This window comes from Hippopotamus amphibius, chromosome 2 (assembly GCF_030028045.1).
Source record: "Hippopotamus amphibius kiboko isolate mHipAmp2 chromosome 2, mHipAmp2.hap2, whole genome shotgun sequence".
Taxonomy (NCBI): Eukaryota; Metazoa; Chordata; class Mammalia; order Artiodactyla; family Hippopotamidae; genus Hippopotamus; species Hippopotamus amphibius.
The window spans coordinates 108,377,950-108,398,330 of record NC_080187.1 but is presented as its reverse complement, the minus strand read 5'-3'; the positions used below and the strand labels follow the sequence as shown (position 1 = coordinate 108,398,330).

Here is a 20,381-nt window from a genome sequence, read left to right as displayed (position 1 = left end):
AGAAGAGAGTGGCATGACTATTCAAAGTGCTCAGACAAAGAAAAAAAGAGAGAGAGAAAAAAACAAAAAACAAAAACAAAAAACAAAACAAAACAAAACAAAACAACTTCCAACCAAGAAAACTCTACCCAGAAAAATTATCATTCAGAATTGAATGAGAAATAGAAAATATTCCAGAATGTTAAAAGGACTCCTTTAAACTGAAAAAGGGTGCTAATTAGTAACAAGAATATACATAAATCAATAAATCTCACTGGAAAGGTAAATATATAGTAAAGGTAGTAGATTAATCACTTATAAAGCCAGTATAAAGGTTAAAAGACAAGATAGTAAAAATAACTATAATCACAATAATTAATTAAGGGACAAACAAGAGAAAACGATGTAAAATGTGACATCAAAGACATTAAACATGGTGGTGGTGACAGTAAAAATGCTGAGCTTTAGAATGAGATCAAACATGTTTGTTAATAACTCAGATTGTTACAGGTAAAAGCTGTTATATGTAAGCTTCCTGGTAAGCAAAAAGCAAAAAAAAACTATGGTAAATACACAAAATATAAAGAGAACGAAATTTAAGCATACCACCAAAGAAATTCATCAAAACACAAAGGAAGAGAGCAAGAGATAAAGACAGAAACAGAGAGCAAGTACAAAAACAGCAGGGAAATCATGTATCTGCTAAGGGGCTAGTATCCAAAGTATATATATAATGCATAGAACTCAACAGCAAAAAAAAATCCATCAAAAAAATAGGCAGAAGATTTGAAAAGACATTTTTCCAAAGAAGACATATAGATGGCCCAAAGGCACATGAAAAGCTGCTCAACATCACTAATCATCAGGGAAATATAAATCAAAACCACAGTGAGGTACCACCTCACAACTGTGACACTAGCTATCATCAAAAAATCTACAAATAACATGTGTTGGTGAGGATGTACAGAAAAGGAAATCCTCCTGCATTGTCAGTTGGAATGTAAATGGAAAACAGTATGGAGTTTCCTCAAAAAATTAAAAATAGAACTACCGTATGATCCAGCAATTTCACTTCTTGGTATTTATCCAAAGAAAAGGAAAACACTAACTTGAAAAGATATCTGTACCCCCATGTTCACTGAACTTTATTTACAATTGTCATCCATGAATAAAGAAAACGCTATTTATGGTACATGCATGTGATATATACACGTATACACAAGAAAATGTTATTCAGCCATAAAAATAAGGAAATCTTGCCATTTGCAGCAATGTGGATGGACCTGGGGGACATCATGTTAAGTGAAATATGTCAGATAGAAAAAGACAAATACCACATGATCTCTCTTTTATGTGGAATCTTAAAACAATAGCAGCAAACAAGCTCATAGAGAACAGTTTGGTGGTTGCCAGAGGTAGGGGCTGAGAAATGGGAGAAATGGGTGAAGTTTTTTTTTTCCAGTTTAAATCATTAATTAAAAAGAAAAAACTATATTTGTATTCACAGGGTTGAATCTGTTGTTACTTTTATACAATTGCCAAGAAATGATACTTGGAGGTTCCTTATGAGAGGCACTGAAACAACACATCTGTTATCTCCTTTTCTGCTCTATGTGTTACCCATTCTGAAAGCTTCTTTTGGTGTTTCACATAGAGGAGCACTGTGCAAATATTCTGAAGGGTAGTTCCAAACTGCCTTATGCAATTGTCTGAGGAGCTAAATATCACTCTATAAACAGGAAAATCAAATCACACACAAAATTCTTGAGAGACCAGGTAAGTATGTAAATTACATCTATTCAGAAGATATGAGGAAATGCTTTCTAGTTAAAAAATAACCAAATTCAAAGTAACTACATCTTAGGGATTTTGTTTCGTCATTCTGTCATTTTGACAAGCTAGAGTTACCTATCCATTAGCAGTGGCAAGGATGAGTGTAACTGACACCCAGGCTTACTCAGTGAGGTGTTCGGGGTTACTGATGGTAGCAGAAAGTGCCAGAAAGGGGCACCGAATCATGGCAAGAAGATGTTCCCAAACTTCTGCTCCGATTTCTCCCCCGAGACAGTGAACCTGGCGAGGTGGTTAAACAGACTCAATATAAAAGCAGTTACAACTTTTTCCAAAATGGTGACAGAGTATGCGACCAGAATTTACCTCTCTCTCACGTCTAGCAATGTCCATTCATCCACTGACGAAGCTGGTCCAAAAAAACCAACATGTTTTTGAGAAGAATTAAAGTAGATTTGAGACTTTACCAAAAACAGATTGAGAGGTGACTTGCTCTAATTTGCATTATGATGGTTGAACTCTAATAAAGATCGTTATATGCCATGGTAATAACACTCATCAATGAGAACACACTTTGTAACTTTTATGTACAAAGGAAATATTGGCAAACTATAGATTGTCATAAAAAGATAACAAGATGAAGAAAAACCTCTCTAAAAATAAAACATTTACTCACGTGTCACTAATCCCACCACTGAAACAGATAGCAATGTTTATAAAATAAAGTAACTTGAAATAAATTAACTACTCCAGGCTTCAGTCTGTAAATACACAAAGAGCACTTATTCTACACTGGTTAGAAACCTGGAGTTTCCTGAATATAAACGAGGGCAAGGTGAACGCAGGGTTGGCTTACTCAATTGCCACAATGAAACGTGCAATTCATGATAATCTATGCAAGCAAGAACCACTTTACAAGATTTCATATCAAATAATTTCTATAAAATTCTTAACTAATAATAAAATTTTATTCACCAAAACTAGATGCTTATATATACAAGAGTGAGTCAAAAATTATCCGCACTCTGATTATATTGAAACTTCTATAAATTCTACACCAGAGCACGGATAATTTTTGACCTACCCTCGTATACCCTATATATTTAATAGCATACAAAAAAGAGGGGGGGAAGCTAAATAACTCAATTTCAAAAGTCCTCCACTTATGCTTTACTTCTGATCTTTACTGAAGCCTTTATCCTTGATAGGTCACTGTGAAGCAGGTACTGTGGAGAGGTAAAGAGAAGTTTTCAAGGAGTTTTTGGTCAAAATAGGGAGAAAAAAAAACCAGGAAAAGCACGTGTAAAGGACATCAGAAATACATTGATAACTATGTCATTTTAGTAAAATACAACCAGTATGATGTGTGTTTGTTGTGCCAAAGAATGATACGTCAGAGAGGAAGGTGGAGTTTATAACAAAGTAGGAGAAGCACTCGTTAGTATTTTCACCAACGATGCAAAAGATAAGAGTGAAAATAATTTTACATAAAACATTTTGCAGCTTTTTAATTCAGTGATATGCTTGAGCATATTTAATCTCATCTTTTTAGAGATGGCTTAGTATGTCTGTGCTTCACGAAAAGCACAGAAAATAGAAGCAGGTTGCCTGAATCCTCATTCTGGTTCTACCATCAACACCGGGAAGGCTTGGGAAAATTAATCTCTCTTTGTCTCAACTCAGTAACCATAATAGTAGTAACTTCTTCGCAGTTTCTTTTTTCCGAAGAGTAAATGGCTTTATAGCTGGGCATTGTTTAAACCAAGTATCCACAGTAAACATTAACATGCTGGTAGCTATTATAATTGTATGTATAGCAAGATGTGTATATTATCTATATCTAAGTCAACCTCTGCATTCTTTTTTAAACCTTTGTTTTATTGTGAAACATAACGTTCAACAAGTTATAGAAAACACTTTGATATTAACAAAGTATCATTCAGCTTAACAAGGTAAAGCAAACATCCCCATAAAACAAGGTAAATATTTCTAGCACCTCAGAATTCCATACTAAAACAGCCTCTTTCCTGGATTGTTTCAAAGCTGTATTTTTTTCAATTTTGACTTCTTTTTTCATTTTGCTTCTTTATATATGCCTATTGTATATTCATAAACAAAATAAGTTGTTTTCAACAGTTTTCCAAGGTTTTGTAGTTGGAGGTATATAGCATGTGTCCTTTTGGGTCCAGCTTCCATTTTTCAGTGATAAGATGTTAAGATTGTTCTACATCGTATTCATTTTCACTGCTCTCTGTGTTCTATCCCACGAATGCACCACATTTTGTGTTTCCTATTTCTACTCTGATGCATATTTGAGTTGGCACCACGACCATTTTGTACATTTCTCCTGGTCCACGTGTGAGACTTCTATAATCTGTCTTATTTTTGAAGATCTTAAATCTTGATTCTCCGATCCCAGAGTACAGACTCAGAATTGGAATTCCTTGCTCATAAGGTACTGTCATTTTCATTAGACTTTCCAAAATGATTCCCAGCGTGGCTCCTACCAGCAGAAATGAGCCCTTCCCTGGACATAGGTTCATCTGTACTATTTTTCTAGATTCACATATGCAGGGCAGGAATAGAGACACAGACATAGAGAATGGACGTGTGGATACGGAGGCGGGGAGGGGAGGGTGGGACAAACTGGGAGATTGGGACTGATGTATGTGTACTGCCATGTGTATAACGGATAACTAGTGGGAACCTGCTGTATAGCACAGGGAGCTCAGCTCCATGCTCTCTGATGACCTAGATGGGTGGGATGGGGGTGGGGTGGGAGGGACATCCAAGAGGGAGGGGATATATGTATACATATAGCTGATTCACTTTGCTGTACAGCAGAAACTAACACAACATGGTAAAGCAATTATACTTCAATAAAGAAAATAAAAGAAATGAGCCCTTCTTCTTCTCTTCTTCTGTGTCTCTCCAAGGTCAGATCCTGATGTTTACTGTCTACTGGGTGTGTCTCAGTGTGATGTTAAATTATGTTGTTTAGTTGAGTTTCTTCCCAGAGGTGTAGAGGGTATATGGAAATCTCTTGTGAGTGGCTTTTCTCATTATTTTAAAGGAAATCTTTATATATTCTGAATGAGAGTTCATTGCCAGTCCTAAATTACAAATACATGTTCTAAAGTTTCATTCATTTGCTGTTCATATTTATGCTTTTAAATTTTTAGAATTGATTTTGTGCATTAATGGGACAAATTTATTTTCGATATGGATTTCCAATTTTTTCAAAACTGTTCATAGGGCCACTTTTTCCTTAAAATGTCTACATGGAGTCCTGTTTCTGGGCTCTCTGGGACAGGTGTATAATAAATCCTGAGACCTGACAGGGCAAGTTTGCCCACTTTGGTCTTTTCCAAATATATCTTGGCTACTTTTTTCCTTTTGCATTTTCATGTAAATTTCAGAATCAGGTAATCAACTCCCTCCCCACAATGCAACATATACACACATACACACACACACAAACACAGAAGGACAGAAAATAATCTATGAGTTTTTACTGTAGTTGTGCTGAATCTATGCAACAGTTTGGGGACCTAGTAATATGTGAGTCCAAACTGATCAGCCTTAATCATAATCATAATTGGAGTAAACATAGTATTGAATTTTCCAATACAAAAACATAGACTATTTGCCTATGTCCCTCTATTCATTTTATTTCTAAAAAAATTATTTTGTACTATATCTAAAATAGATAACCAACAAGGACCTACTGTATAGCACCAGGAACTATACTCACTACCTTGTAATAACCTAAAATGTAAGTAATCTAAAATATATATATATTTATATATATATACACACACACATAAACTGAATCACTTTGCTGTATACCTGAAACTAACACAACACTGTAAATCAACTATATTTCAATAAAAACTTTTTAAAAATTATTTTTAAATATTACTGAGTAAAGTTTAAAGATTTCTTTTAAAACTTTTTTGCACACCTTTTTAAGTATTTATTTCAAAAAGTACTTCATATATTTTATCCTATTATAATTGCTATTAAAAATGCTTGTTTGTCTCATTTTCTCAACAAATGTTGCTGACATAAAAATTATTTATTAATTTTAATTTTAAAGGATGAAAAAATGTAAGGATATAGTCTTGACCTAAATGTAACTATGCTAGAAATACAAAATAAAAATATAGTAAAAAAAAAAAAAAAAGGATATTTGGAAATTAAGAAATATACTTCTAAATAACCCATGGACCAAACACTAAATCATGATGGAAATTAAAACATATTTTAAACTGAATGATAAAAAAAAAATCTTCCAAGCATGCTAAAGTAGCACTTTAAGATTAAAATATAACCTTCAATACATTAATGAATTAGAAAAGACTAATGCAATCATACTAGAAAAGGACACAAAATTAATATTCAAATTACAACTCCATCTTCCTAAATTTGCAGCCTGCCTAATTTCTTTATTTTAGTCTCTGCTTATTTTGTTTGCTTATTTGTGTTTTTTTATTTCCTTCGTAGTATTATTCATCAAACTAATGGTAGCTGGAAGTATGAGGCATTTTTTAACCAGCAATAGAGAAAACGTGACTAATTTTTGCCATGAATGCACATGGTCATAGACAAATAGGAAAGTAACTCTTAGAAGATAGTTGATTCAGTAGGATAAAAGTTTGTTGGCTAAAAGAAAATGAAAGTCTATCACTAATCAACCATTGGTGTGTCCAGTATTTTTTCTCTGCTATGATCATTCTGAATCTTAATTTTTTCCATTTTTCCATTCCCAGCTCCTTCCAGATTTATATTTTATCACTAACACACAGAGTCTATCCCTTCCAAAAATTGCATTATTATCTTAATAACTATTCAAATGTTTGTCTTATTTTCTAAAATACATAAATTACGTATTTTAATATGCACAAAAATATTTAGTTGTGATAATGAAAGTGAAAGGTGACATACCTCATCAAATATGACATATCTCATCCTTTTCACCCACTTTTGACTATGAGGGGATAGCAAAAGTATTTCCAAACACTGAGGCACTGTCACCAATATCTGTTAAAGAAAAATTAAGGAATCATTTACTTGATTTTTTTTTAAAGCTCAAGCTTTAAGTTTTAATGCTAATAAAATATTTTAGATCACACAGTATGTTCATGTTGGCATTTCCATTAAAAGAGCAATCTCATTTGTAGAAAAAAAAAGCAAATTTGTATAACAGATACATGTTGTGGGTGACACATTCAAAAGGAGTAAGCTCATTTCATTAAGAAATATTCTCTCACATGGTACATTGGGAATATAACATCATCACAATTTGAAACCACCCCTATTGAAGGAGGCTGCGTGTTCACATGTAAATTTCAGAAAAGGAAAACACTCTAGCATGTATAGAAAATACAATTATTTGGAAGTTGTTACAATTATTAAATAAGAAAAATCATATAATAATCTGTCCAAATATAAATCTATTTTTCCAGGTAATTGTGAATTTAGTTCATCTATCGTCACATCCAAACCTTGATGTGCCTCCTGGGTGCAGTCGTACCTGTGTGCATGTCTGTGACATACCTGACAATTCAAGGTGTCGTGACGGTAATCTCTTGTAAAAACTCCGCACACCACTAATCCTTTGGGCAGGGCTTTGGTAAATAAGCTGCAGATTGTTCCAACCACTTGATTCACAAGAGCCTGAAGTCATAAAAGATAGAATCTGCTATTCAGTAATGACTGACAACACTATATAAATGGTTTAAAGTAAGCCAATATCTGCAAAAATTTACTAGCAAAAAAATCCTGCCTTTTAATAACTGCTGGACCAACAGAGGTTCAAGCAATAAAATTAATAAAAATTAAATGTGAATGGTATCACTTATGGGTCATGGTTTGAAACCAAGCAATATATTAGCTGTTTTACGTGCATCCTCTCATTTAAGGCAAAGAACAACAGGATGAAAGAAGCATCACTGTCCCCTCTGAGCAGGTGGAGAAACAAGGTAAGAAACCGGCTCCAGGTCACACAGCACAGGTGCTCACACCTGTAACCTGCATCTCCCTGGGATCAAGGGCACAAACTGCAGGGGAGGCGGTGCCTGGAGGGCCCCCCACGCCCCCCACGTCCACGACCACCCCCTTGTCACCCTCGGATGACCCCCAGTCCTGGGATGTACCTTGGTGGGGGCCACATACACGACCACCCCCTCGTCACCCTCCCGCAGCACCCTCTCCATGCAGTAGTAGGAGGCATAGGTCTTCCCTGAGGACGTGGGAGCCACTATGACTGCAGACTCGTTCTTGTCCACGATGTCCAGGAGCTCCCTCTAGGTAAGAAAAATACCACACTTCTCTTTAAAAATGCATATGAACGTCAAATGTTCATTTAGCTTCGACTGTCTCTAAGGCCAATTAGTGTTCACCCTTCCCTGTGACACACAGGGGTCAAGGGAATCACTGTTTTCTATTGTTTGGAAAGAACTCGGCTCACGCCTCACCTTTTCCTTCAAAACTCAGCACTTAAACTTGGATAAAAATGTCCTAACAAACAGACTCCATGGCAAGGGGACTGCTCAGGAAACCGTGCAGTCCAGGCCTCTGCATTCTTTTTAACGTGAACTGGGGCACCTCGGGCTGAAGTCAGAATTACCCAAATGCTGTTATTTATATTCCCATTTTTCTGTTTATAAATGCAGGGTCAGCAAATGAATAAGGTGTACGAAAGGGCAGTTTTCCCCTCAAATGCATGTGTACAATAGGCCATATACTGGTGACCTATCATATGTTATGAATGACTGTGGTTTAACATGTGAACAATCTAAAAGCACAACTACTGTTAAAAAGCAGTAAACTCTTGCCAAATATACATTCTTTAACATCAGGCAGCATATTTTGCATGTGATATTAAGTGGATACATGTTATAATTACCTAGTGCAATGGTTAAGAATGTTCCGACCAGAGTGACAGTACTTTGTTTTTAGTCCAGGCTCTACCATGCAATAGAACCAATATTTTGTTTTTTTTAATTTCCACCCATTCTTTGCTATACTCCTTTATCTCTTAGGTCAAAACATGGTTTATTTTCACTGGCATTACATCACATTCTATAATGATTTACATTCCCCAACTTTGCTGCTCCCAGTGAGACCTGAACCGCCTGTTTCTACCAGGTTTCTTCCCTTTTCCAAGCTACAGATCTTTCAATAAATACCTGCCACGTGTCTGGTATAAAATGATGCACCCTGGGGTCTGGGTCACTTCTTTCTTCCCGAAACAAGTAAGGACCCATGTATGTTAACTGAAAGCGGGCTGCTCCCATGTGAACTGAGTATTTGGAAATATCCTTCTCAGTACCGGACTCCTTCCCCTAAAACAAGCATCACATATTAGGTATTTGTATTATTTTACAATTTCTAATCTGGGCAAAAAAATAATCGTGTTGTAGTTTGCTTTGCATCCATAAGATTATTGTTCCATTTTTCTCTCAATATCTTACAAGTCTTAAGACTGTATAACACAACGTCATGGTAAACAAAGGGTAATACTTCTATTCTATTTATCAATTCTGATACACGGAACATAGATACTGTATCTTCACTACAGTATTTTTAAATGCTATTTTATGTGGCAGGACTATGTTCCATAAGAATATAAGCAAAATGCAATATGAAATTAATCTTTCTCTTTTTTATTTCTTTTTTTTGATTGACTTACAAGAAATTAATCTTTTAATTACAAGTCAACATACTCTGATAATTGTTAAATATGAACTCCCCCCAACACACACAATAAAATTTGTTTCCATTAAGGGATTCCTCAATTTTGAAAGGTCATCTTTGATAGAAAAAATATTCTTCTAAAAATCTCTATAATTAGCACATTAGACAGCTGCCCTGTCTCTGTGGTTCTCAAGTTATTACTTGGAGAGCTATTCTGACTTGAAAAATATTTTCTCTTCAAATAGACACTTTCAAAGTAACCACTGACAACAAATACATTTCATAGAGTCAGTACATGTAAGAATATGTAATAGAAGTAATTGTAAGTGAAATTTTCCTAAGGAAAAACAAAATTAACTTGATCCATCTCTCTGAGGGTAAATGTAATTCTTTCCCGAAGTCTTCAGAAATCTCCCAAATAAATAACACAATTTTCCAACAAGTCTCTCTGGGAGAATTATTTTCTTTTGTTACCTTCCCTCCTTTCTTTATTTCTTCTTTCTTTCCCTTTTTAAACAAACATTTGAAACTTACTGTGGGACTTCTCTGGTGGTGCAGTGGTTAAAAATCTGCCTGCTAATGCAGGGGACATGGGTTCAATCCCTGGTCCAGGAAGATCCCACATACTGAGGAGCAAATAAGCCCGTGCACCACAACTACTGAGCCTGCGCTCTAGAGCCCTCGAGCCACAACTATTGAGCCCACAAGCCCCAACTACTGAAGCCCGCATACCTAGAGCCCATGCTCCACAACAAGAGAAACCACAGCAGTGAGGAGTCCGTGCACCACAAGGAAGAGTAGCCCCCGCTCGCCTCAACAAGAGAAAGCCCATGCGCAGCAATGAAGACCCAATGCAGACAAAAAATAAGTAAATTTATTAAAAAAAAAAAACAACTTACTGTGGAAAAGGCAGTAAAAAATAAGACTGAAAAGGGCCCTGCTTCTATGAAACTTACATTCTAATTTTAAGAAACAAACAATAAACTAATGAGCAAACATACACAGAAAATTCAGGTAGTTGACAGATGATGTTAAGAAAGAGAAATAAGGATTTTTTGTGTGATTTCGTGGATGGGGAAAGAGCGAGGGAGACACACCTAAAGACTGAGTGGTCCCAAGCCAGCCTGCCTCAACGTTTCTTTGATAAGATGATGTTTCATTTAAAACATTAACAACCAAAGGAGTAAGCCATGCTGAGATCTAGGGATAAACGCTCCTATTGAAGAAACAGCTGAGGCAGTGCTCTGAGGCGAAAAGGAATCCTGTCCACTCAACAAACAGATGGTTAGAATCAGGAACAGAAAGGTAACCAGGGACCAGACAGGCAGGGCCCTGAGAACTTGGGTGAAGAGTTTAAGTAAGATGAGAGCTTCGGGGTTTCAGTACACTTGGGTTGCTACAACAAAAATGTCACAGACTGGGTGGCTTATAAACAACAAACACTTATTTCTCACAGTTTTGGGGACCGGGAGGGCCAAGGCCATGGCGTTGGCAGATCTGGTGTCTGGTGAGGACTTGTTGTGGGACAGCCACATCTTCACTGTAACCTCACATGGGAGGGGTGAGCTAGTGCTCTGAGGCCTCTTTATAGGGGCACTAATCCCATTCAAGAGGGCTCCACCCTCATGACCTCACCATCTTCCAGAGGCCCTGCTGCCAAATACCACCACTCTGGGAGTTAGAATTTCAACTTATGGATTTGGGAGAGGACACAGCATTCAGACCACAGAGCCCTGGTATGTATAAAACATTTATTCTAGGTAAAGACATACCCATAAAATGTATTAGACCTGTGTCTATACAGAATGATACATGACTTGCCATTAATCTAACAGACATAAATTCTGAATACATTCCATAAAATACTTCATACACACACACACACACACACACACACACTCTAACATACAGGAACAGCATGTAATATTTTCTGTGGCATTTACCTGAGGACGTAATGAGTGTGCCAAGTTGTCAAACCCAATATACTTTAGATACTTGGCTAATTTTTGTTGATGTGTCTTTTGTAATAGTTCTGAATATTTTTCACAGATGCTGTGAATCCTTTTCATCATGTTAGTTACTATGCTTATATCTTTGGATTCTGCTTCTGTTGAAATAAAACATTGGCATGCATAACTTGTCAGGCAAGATATTGATACAAAATCCTGAAGCTAACTTAACTTCATTGCAGGAGTTTACAAAAAAGACATTCTTGGGACTTCCTAGGTGGCGCAGTGGGTAAGAATCCGCCTGCCAATGCCAGGGACATGGGTTCAAGCCCTGCCCCAGGAAGATCCCACATGCCACGGAGCAATTAAGCCCGTGCGCCACAACTATTGAGCCTGCGCTCTAGAGCCCGTGAGCCACAACTGTTGAGGCCGTGTGCTGCAACTACTGAAGCCCACACGCCTAGAACCTGTGCTCTGCAACAAGAGAAGCCACCGCAGTGGGAAGCCCATGCAACACAAGCAGAGTAGCCCCTGCTTGCCGCAACTAGAGAAAGCCCATGTGCAGCAACCAAGACCAACACAGCCAATAAAATAAATAAATACATAAATAAATAAATAATAAATAAATAAATAAGGCATTCTTGAATGAATCCCTCACAATAACTGAGGAACTCACCACAACTGACGTTGCAAAGGGGTGAAGGTGTGGGCTCTGAGTTGGAGAAGAGTTGCTATCTTTTGCAAATAAAAATACAGGAAACCCAGTGGGGATATATATTACATGGCACACACTTGTACTAAAAAAATTCATGGTCTATCTCAAATTCAAATTTAAAAATTTAACTTGCTTGCACTTCACTTAGGAACTTGGAAAGTTACATGTCTAAGCCCCATTTTCTTTATATGCACAATGGAGATGCTAATAATAGATCTCACTCCGTATGGCTGTCATAAGAATTAAAGAAAATAATCCATATAAAATGATACAATAATGACAGCAGTTATTATTACTCTTAAAGGTTAATATGGAGTATGGGCTGAGTGGACTTTTTTTTTTTTTTTTCTTTTTTTATGGCACACGGGCTTAGTTGCTCCGTGGCATGTGGAATCTTCCCAGAGCAGGGCTCGAACCCATGTCTCCTGCCTTGGCAGGCTGATTCTTTACCACTGTGCCACCCAGGAAGTCCCTGAATGGACATTTTTAAATAGATAGCCGTTCCATATTTTACTCTTTCACATATTTACTTTCCTGTGACCAAATTTAAGAGATAAATATTTTTCATCTTCCCTTTAATCAAAAATGTTCATTCTCTGGCCCATACCCACAATACTTTTGTGCCCCAGTTTAGTAATTTTTGAATTTGTGCATATTCTGTGGAGAAAGAGTGTTATATGAAAATCCTTCCTCTGTCACTGACATTTGGGCACATAATTAACGCAATTTGTTTTCTTGGAACCTCAGTTTCTTACCGGCAGTGTTAGGGTGATGGGACCTCCATCAAATGGTGGGAATGAAATGAGAATTTACATGAGGATGTGAGCACCTGCACAGCTCTGGTTGTGGGTATCGGGCTGTGTCACTGTCAGTTGGCATGTGTCTCAGTCCCTTGAGACCCTGATCACTAAGTCCCTCAGAGCAGGAAGCCCGTGGGCACCTGAGGAACCTGGTTCATGACTGGCCTTGAAGGACTGTCTGCTGAATCGTATTTCACATTGAATCTACCCACCAAGACCTAGCAGATTCACAGATGGATCAGACAGAAGGAAGTCTTCCTGTCCTGCAGACATCAAAAATAGCCCCCGAAGTCACACAGGACAGAAGAATCAGAACAGGTGGCCGAAAGCGACTCTCTTGCTCTGTTTTTACTGACCTTCTATTACAAGAAATTTCTAAAATTACTATATTTAAATACCTGGTTTTACACAGTGTTCCATCCATAATTTGAAACAGGCATCCAGCCCTACCATTTCTGCAGTAAATTTGATACTTTTAACAGGGCACTTTTGGAGAAAATCTTCTAGTCTTTTTATTCCAGAATCAGGATTTTCTTGAATTTCCTTTTCAATAAATAGGGACAGGTTACTCCATCTTTCTTCCTCTCTCTTCTCTAGTTTAGCCAGCTGTCTTTTTTGGTTTTCTTCAATAAATTTTTCTGCATTTGTCTTACAAAAAACATAGAAATGCAAAAAAGAAAAATCATTCAAACAGGTGTTTTCAGGATAATACATTTGATACTTTTGAAAAAAATCATTTAATATCTCAGGCCATTAGTTTATCATTCAGGACAATGAAGCAGCACACCCAATAGTACCTCAGGGGTTCCAAATAATTACATGTAAATATCTGTGTTTTACACAAGGAATGTTATCATTACCATTACAGCTGAATCATCAAAAATTAAAAGTGCCGGAGTCCTGGCTGGGTCAGTGACTCACTATGTAACTTAGCACATTGTTTTTCCATAAAAGTTTGATAAAACAATAACAATCAGGAACATAGTAGTAGTAATAGTAGTTGTATTAATGTTAAAATAAGAATAAAAATTGGCATAGCCCTCTCAAATGAGAATGTTTCAGTGAATCTTCAAAGCCCTAAAATTTCTCATATTCTTTGACCCAGGAGTTCCTCCTCTGAGTAACTGGAAAGGCTAGGAAAATTCATATAAAATTATGTTTTCACAGCACGGTTAAATGGTAAAATAACAAACATAATAAGCAACAAAAATAGAAAAATAAATATGTTGTAGAATATTATGCAAATATTAAAAGGGACAGTTTATTCCTAGCTCATTGAAATTGAAAGTTCTTCAAAGCACATTGTTTAATGGAGGAAAAATAATAAAGCCACATGTAAACTTTAAAATTGTGTACATGTTTGTAATTGTGTATAGATTAAAACATTTGGAAGGATAGTAACCAGAGAGTTTATAGAAGTAACTTTTGGGAGTGGTGCAAAAGTTTAATGACTTTTTTCCTTTTTTGATACTTTTCTAGATAACCTAAATTTATTGGATGTATTTGACCTTTATAACCACATTTTTAAAAGCTATTTAAAATTTGGGAAAAAATGTACTGTTATGAAAGTGTATTTAATGACACACAAAAGTGTCTATTATATATTGATAGGTGGGGAAAGAGGTTAAAAACATAGAGAGGTTTTTAAAAAACAAAAAAACAACAAAAAATACTATATGAATAAAAATGACAAAGTTTGTATATCAAAATGTTAACAGCGGTTATCTGCAGATGTGAGGATACATTCTTTTTTCCTCTTTTTCTTCTTATTTTTCTATATTTCAAAAGGAAATAATTTAACAAATAATAGGCTGGCCATATTATAGAAGATTATAAAGCCACAAAATTGTGTTTCAAAACAGAGATGTCTAATAATTTGAAAGGGAAACTGACTACAAGGAGATTCTCCAAAATGTCAACAGTGCTTAACTCTGTGTGAAGGTCCTATTAGGACTTTGTTTCCCTCATTCCACTTTTCTTAATTTTCTAAATATTCTAAAAGGAGGACAAAATATTTTATCCTTTGTAATTTGTGCTTAGCATTTAGAGTGTATGTGATTCAACAGTTATTATTTTCAAAAAGGAGTTTTTCTTCTGTAATAACTCGTGAGATTATAAGTGTGCAGGACTCTGGGTGTTGTGAACGAGGTCCTCACACAGGAAGAGCGGAGCTGGGCCCCCCTGGCTGAGCCCTGCTGGCCAAAGATGCACCTGGTGGGGTCTTTTCTTTTTCACAGAAGAGTTTTCTGGAGCTGGTGGAGCTCTTTCTCTTGTAATCCTTACTGATCGGTTACTTCCTACCAAAGATTTTCCAAAGAAGTGGTAAAAGTGATGTAATTTCTGCACTTCCCTTCTTCCTTTGGCATCTCTGGATTTAGCTGTAGAAAAATAAATTATTAAAAAAATGTTGACAATGCTATTTATAAACAAGAGAAGAGTTCCATTCAGAGAGCATTCATGGAGAAGGTTTTGATAATTACCCTTAAAAACTCACATTAATCTAATTATAGACATGTTAGAGATTGACACATAGAAACGTGATTTATTTGAGCCATATTTAAACATCATGGAAGGATTTAAATCTCCTCCGTTTCTTGCATTCTCACTGTATTACAATCTACCAGGCACTATGGGTCTATCCCAGAGAAGCAGCCATTGGTGAGATTCTGCCCTTCTTTTTCTTCCAGGGCATCAAATTCGGAAACAGAGTCTCTAAGGGCTCTCCCCTGCCTAATTAGGTCAGAAACATTTGGTTAAAACAACGCAATCAAATTCCAGGCGATTGCATAGAATGGACTCTGGAAACAAGGTGTTACCACTACTCTTCGTCGTTGGTAGTCTGCAGTAGTACTAGACACAGCTCAAGGGAAGGTGTCCTTTCTCCATGCTGCTGCCAAAGCAATTCTCTTACAGTGTAAACCTCATGATGTCTTTACACGTTTTGATGACTTCCTGCTGCTCTTCATTTACTCAAAGACCCCGCAAGGGTCTCAGCGCCTGTGTGGTCCAGGGTCCCTGCACACACCCTCTACTCCGGGCTCTCTGGCCACCCCTTGTCACAGTGCCCCCACAACCACACCCAGCTAACTACCTTTACCTTCCAGATTTGGCTTGAAAATCCCTCAATCCCTCCAACCTATGCCCTTGAGGCCCTTTGCATGTGGCTGCAGTATCCTCTTAACTGTGAATGTGCATCTCGATGATGAATTATCATCTGCTTTTCCCGCTAGACAGCAGGACGAGAGCAGGCACCTCTCCTGCACGTTCCCTGCTGCACCCCCGGAGTCTCAATTCACAGGACAGAGGCTGAGTGAGCATCTCAGACCAGCAGCAGCAACCCAGCTGCCCCTCCCCAAGCCAGAGGAATCCTATTTGTGTGCAGCTGACCTTGCATCTTTCCCCTACTGATTTTGCTGTACCAGTCTGATATCCAAGCAGATAACAAAATTACAAGCTATATTGGCCCATAATATCTCACTGCCAAGTAATTTTTAGACTACTTGCATATTTCAGACTTATTTTGCTTAACAAATACAATTACTAAACAATATTTTAGGGCACGTAATTAATGGAATTACTAATTTGGGCAAACAATGACAATATAATGTTATTAATGAAAGCACTGACTCAGAACAGCAATTTTTAACCAAGAAGGACAAAAAAACTAACGGAACTTTAATAATAATATATAAATTGTTGTTGCAAGCTAAGAAAAATAAAAAGCTAAAAATCCTCTCTGGACAACAAAACAGTTTTTTCCACCCAATATGTGGATTAGAATCTCTTTTTTTTTTTCTTTTTTTTTGGCCACACCAAGCAGCTTGTGGAATTTCAGTTTCAGGGATCGAACTCAGGCCCTCGGCAGTGAGAGCACAGAGTCCTAACCACTGGACCACCAGAGAATTCCCAAGGAATCTCATTTTGCATACTGTAGAGACTAGCTTCTCCCCAGTCCTGCTGTGGGAGCTGCTGGAAATTCGCCTGATGGCAGAGAGAGAGAGACGGAGGACAGGAGAGCTTGGACTTCATTAATCTCAGACAAGTCTGTTTTTTTACACCTACGATATGATTCTTCAATAACGAATAATGTGGAAAATGTTTACCAGATATCAGTTACATTTACCATCACTGTTGCATCTAGCCCTTTCAAAATCATCGCAGAGAGGCTTGGAGGAATGCCAGTGTGTGAGCTCATCAAACTCTCTCTTCTTAGAAAGAGATGTCACAGCTGGGTCATCACTGGGAAAAAACAAGAAGAACACATAATAACACACGTGGAAGCTTTTCCTAGTTTCTACTGCAGGCCATGAACATATTTATACCCTGAACTATAATTATAAATGAGCAAAACATGTTTTTAAGCATTGACTGTGGGACTTTCCTGGTGACGCAGTGGTTAAGAATCCACCCGCCAAGGCTGTGGACACGGGTTCAATCCCTGGCCCGGGAAGATCCCTCATGCTACGGAGCGACTAAGCCCGTGCGCCACAAACTACTCAGCCTGCACTCTAGAGCCCGTGAGCCACAACTATTGAGCCCAAGTGCCACAACTAGTGAAGTCTGTGCGCCCTAGGGCCCATGTTCCGCCACAAGAGGAGCCACTGCAATGAGAAACCCATGCACCACAAGGAAGAGTAGCCCCCACTCTCCACAACTAGAGTAAGCCTGCGTGCAGCAACAAAGACCCAACACAACCAATAAATTATTTAATTAAATAAATAAGCATTGAATGTATCTCATGAAGCAACAGCCAAGAAATAGAAAAGAATCTCTCTAGAACTGACATCTCTATGGTGATAAAAAGTATGTATTGAGAATTTGTGTATGGGCTTGAATAGGTACCAAATAATAACTAAGTATACAGCTTCACCTGCAAAAGATATTTCTGAAATGGAGCGATCCTTGTGGATTATTTTAGCTTGTTCTAATCCTTCACCCAAAGTCTACACTCCCGCAGTTGACACCGGTCATTGCCAGACTCTAATCTTCACACAGACCCACTGCTGTAACGCCACTAAACCCTGTCACTGGGTCCTCTGGAACTTAGACCCCGCCATCAGCAATCCCCTACACCCGCTGCCTCTCCTTTGAATACTGCCTTTACCTAACTTTCTTCGACTAAACCTGAGTCTTCCCCAGGACCTTTTCTATGTCCTTTGCTTCCTTTTCAAGTTTGGCTGGTTTTTCTTTCATTTTCTCCTTCACTCCTGGGCCTGGAGGCAATTTAACACCTTCCTTGCTCCTCTGTTCAGACAGGACCTCTGTTTCCCTTTCCACTGCATTGATATGTAAGCCTTTGATATGCGATGGACCGACTGTAGCAGATAAAAATGAGACGAAGCGAGAGAGTAGCACAGACATATATATACTACCAACTGTAAAATAGTCAGTGGGAAGTTATTGTATAACAAAGGGAGTCCAACTCAAGGATGGAAGATGCCTTAGAGGACTGGGGCGGGGAGGGTGGGGGGGACTCGAGGTGGGGGGAGTCAAGGAAGGGAGGGAATATGGGGATATGTGTATAAAAACAGATGATTGAACCTGGTGTAGCCCTAAAAAAAAAAAAAAAAAAGAGGGGAAAAAAAAAAAAGAAGTTTGTTAACTAAAAAAAAAAAAAAAATGTAGGGCACACAGGTAAGTCTGAATTCAGATAAATGATGAATAAATGTTATCTCCTTGTTCCTCTTCCTAGCTGACTCTCTCTCTTCTCACTGCTTCTCTCATTATCCTTGATGATAAAAACCTAGCTGACTCTCTCCTCACTGCTTCTCTCATTATCCTTGATGATTTCAAGACCCATATCGATGATTCATCTACATCTGTAATTTCTGTATGTTGGCTACCACCACAGGTCAGCCACCCACCCCTCTAATTATACCCTTACCTTATCATACCTATAATTGAGAAAATTGTAAAGGAGATATTTAAGAAGCTATATAAATGCATTACAAATCACAATAATCAATCACTTATAAAGTAAAATCTACTGTCTCATTAAAATTTAATTCCTGGACTTCCTAGGTGGCGCAGTGGTAAAGAATCCGCCTGCCAATGCAGGGGACACGGGTTCGAGCCCTGCCCTGGGAAGATTCCACATGCCACGGAGCAACTAAGCCCGTGCGCCACAACTACTGAGCCCATGTGCCACAACTATTGAAGCCTACATGCCTAGAGCCCGTGCTCCACAAGAGAAGCCACTACAATGAGGAGCCTGTACACCACAATGAAGAGTAGCCCGCGCTCGCAGCAACTAGAGAAAGCCCGTGTGCAGCAATGAAGACCCAATGCAGCCAATAAATAAATAAAATTAATTAATTAATTAATTTAAAAAGTTTCCCACTGTGAAGTTTTAATCATATATGTATGATATACACAACAGTAAATCCAGCTCACCATAGTCAATGATATATAAATATATAAATATAAATATCACAAACAAGCAAAGTTTTTCTCTAAATACCTGCTTAGAAAAAGTAGTTCTGACATAATATCTCCAGCATAATCTTCTACAATCTCAGCTCTCAGAGGAATGAGTCCTGATTTCTGAATTTCTTGATTGGATCCTGGTAGTATTTAGGAATAGAATTAATGTTTGAACTCCAAACTAATAATAATTTACCATTGTGATACAACTGTCTCTAGAACAGGAAAGCTAAACCCTTTCATCAATTATTGCAAAATGAATACTTTAATAGCATTAATTGCTGCAAATTAGACTGTTTTAATCAAATTTACATTCCACATTTTAATGTAAATACATATTGAGTGAAGTAGAATTTCATGTCAACTGACAGTGAATGCATGTGAGAAATAGTTAAGAAATCACTATGACATCCAGAAAAGACAAATGTTCATTCTGAATCACAGTAATAAGCATGCCAATTTTTCCATAGATCAAAGGAGGTAAGTCAAAAGTTTATAAAATTTTCTAAATTTAATCATCAGTATAAATACAATGAAACAGTAATAAAATAACTTCTGTTATCTTTGATTAGTTGAAATGGAAAAGAACCTTTATATATTTCATTCAAGTTCCAAACAAAATTTTTTGCACATAAACAGGCCGGTCTAATCTGTCAATCACAGTCCCCTGAGGTCTACATATATACAGGCTTGTTCTTCCACATGAATTTTAGCAAAACTCATATTTTGTGTAGAAAATATATAAAGATATTATTATAAGAGGTCCTCTATGCCTGACTGTAGAGACAGACAGAACTGGATTCAAATCTTTCTATAGGAATCCATCACGTGATTTAAGGCTACCTTCCCAGGACCTTATCTGACAATGAGATTGATGGCACCCAAAGCGGCAATTCTGAAAACCAATAGGAAATTCACGCAAAGGGCAAAGCAGAAGGGGTGCTTAATAGACGTCAGCTCCCTTTCCCACATCCTCACTTTAAACAAAAGCAAATCAATACGTAAATGAGCAAACACACAAAG

At 37.4% G+C, this 20,381-nt stretch overlaps 1 protein-coding gene across 1 annotated transcript in view; it reads right to left on the bottom strand.

Annotated features, from left to right (window-relative positions):
* Positions 1-20,381, bottom strand: part of LOC130844412 (probable ATP-dependent RNA helicase DDX60) — a 74,655-nt gene that overhangs the window by 34,397 nt on the left and 19,877 nt on the right. Inside the window, exons 10-18 of the mRNA XM_057720668.1 lie at positions 18,820-18,829; positions 17,059-17,174; positions 13,334-13,558; positions 11,415-11,578; positions 8,964-9,113; positions 7,929-8,078; positions 7,330-7,449; positions 6,718-6,813; positions 1,937-2,052 (exon numbers count right to left, since the gene is read on the bottom strand). Of these exons, the coding sequence (XP_057576651.1) occupies positions 1,937-2,052; positions 6,718-6,813; positions 7,330-7,449; positions 7,929-8,078; positions 8,964-9,113; positions 11,415-11,578; positions 13,334-13,558; positions 17,059-17,174; positions 18,820-18,829 (1,147 nt within the window). The remainder of the gene's footprint in view (positions 1-1,936; positions 2,053-6,717; positions 6,814-7,329; positions 7,450-7,928; positions 8,079-8,963; positions 9,114-11,414; positions 11,579-13,333; positions 13,559-17,058; positions 17,175-18,819; positions 18,830-20,381) is intronic.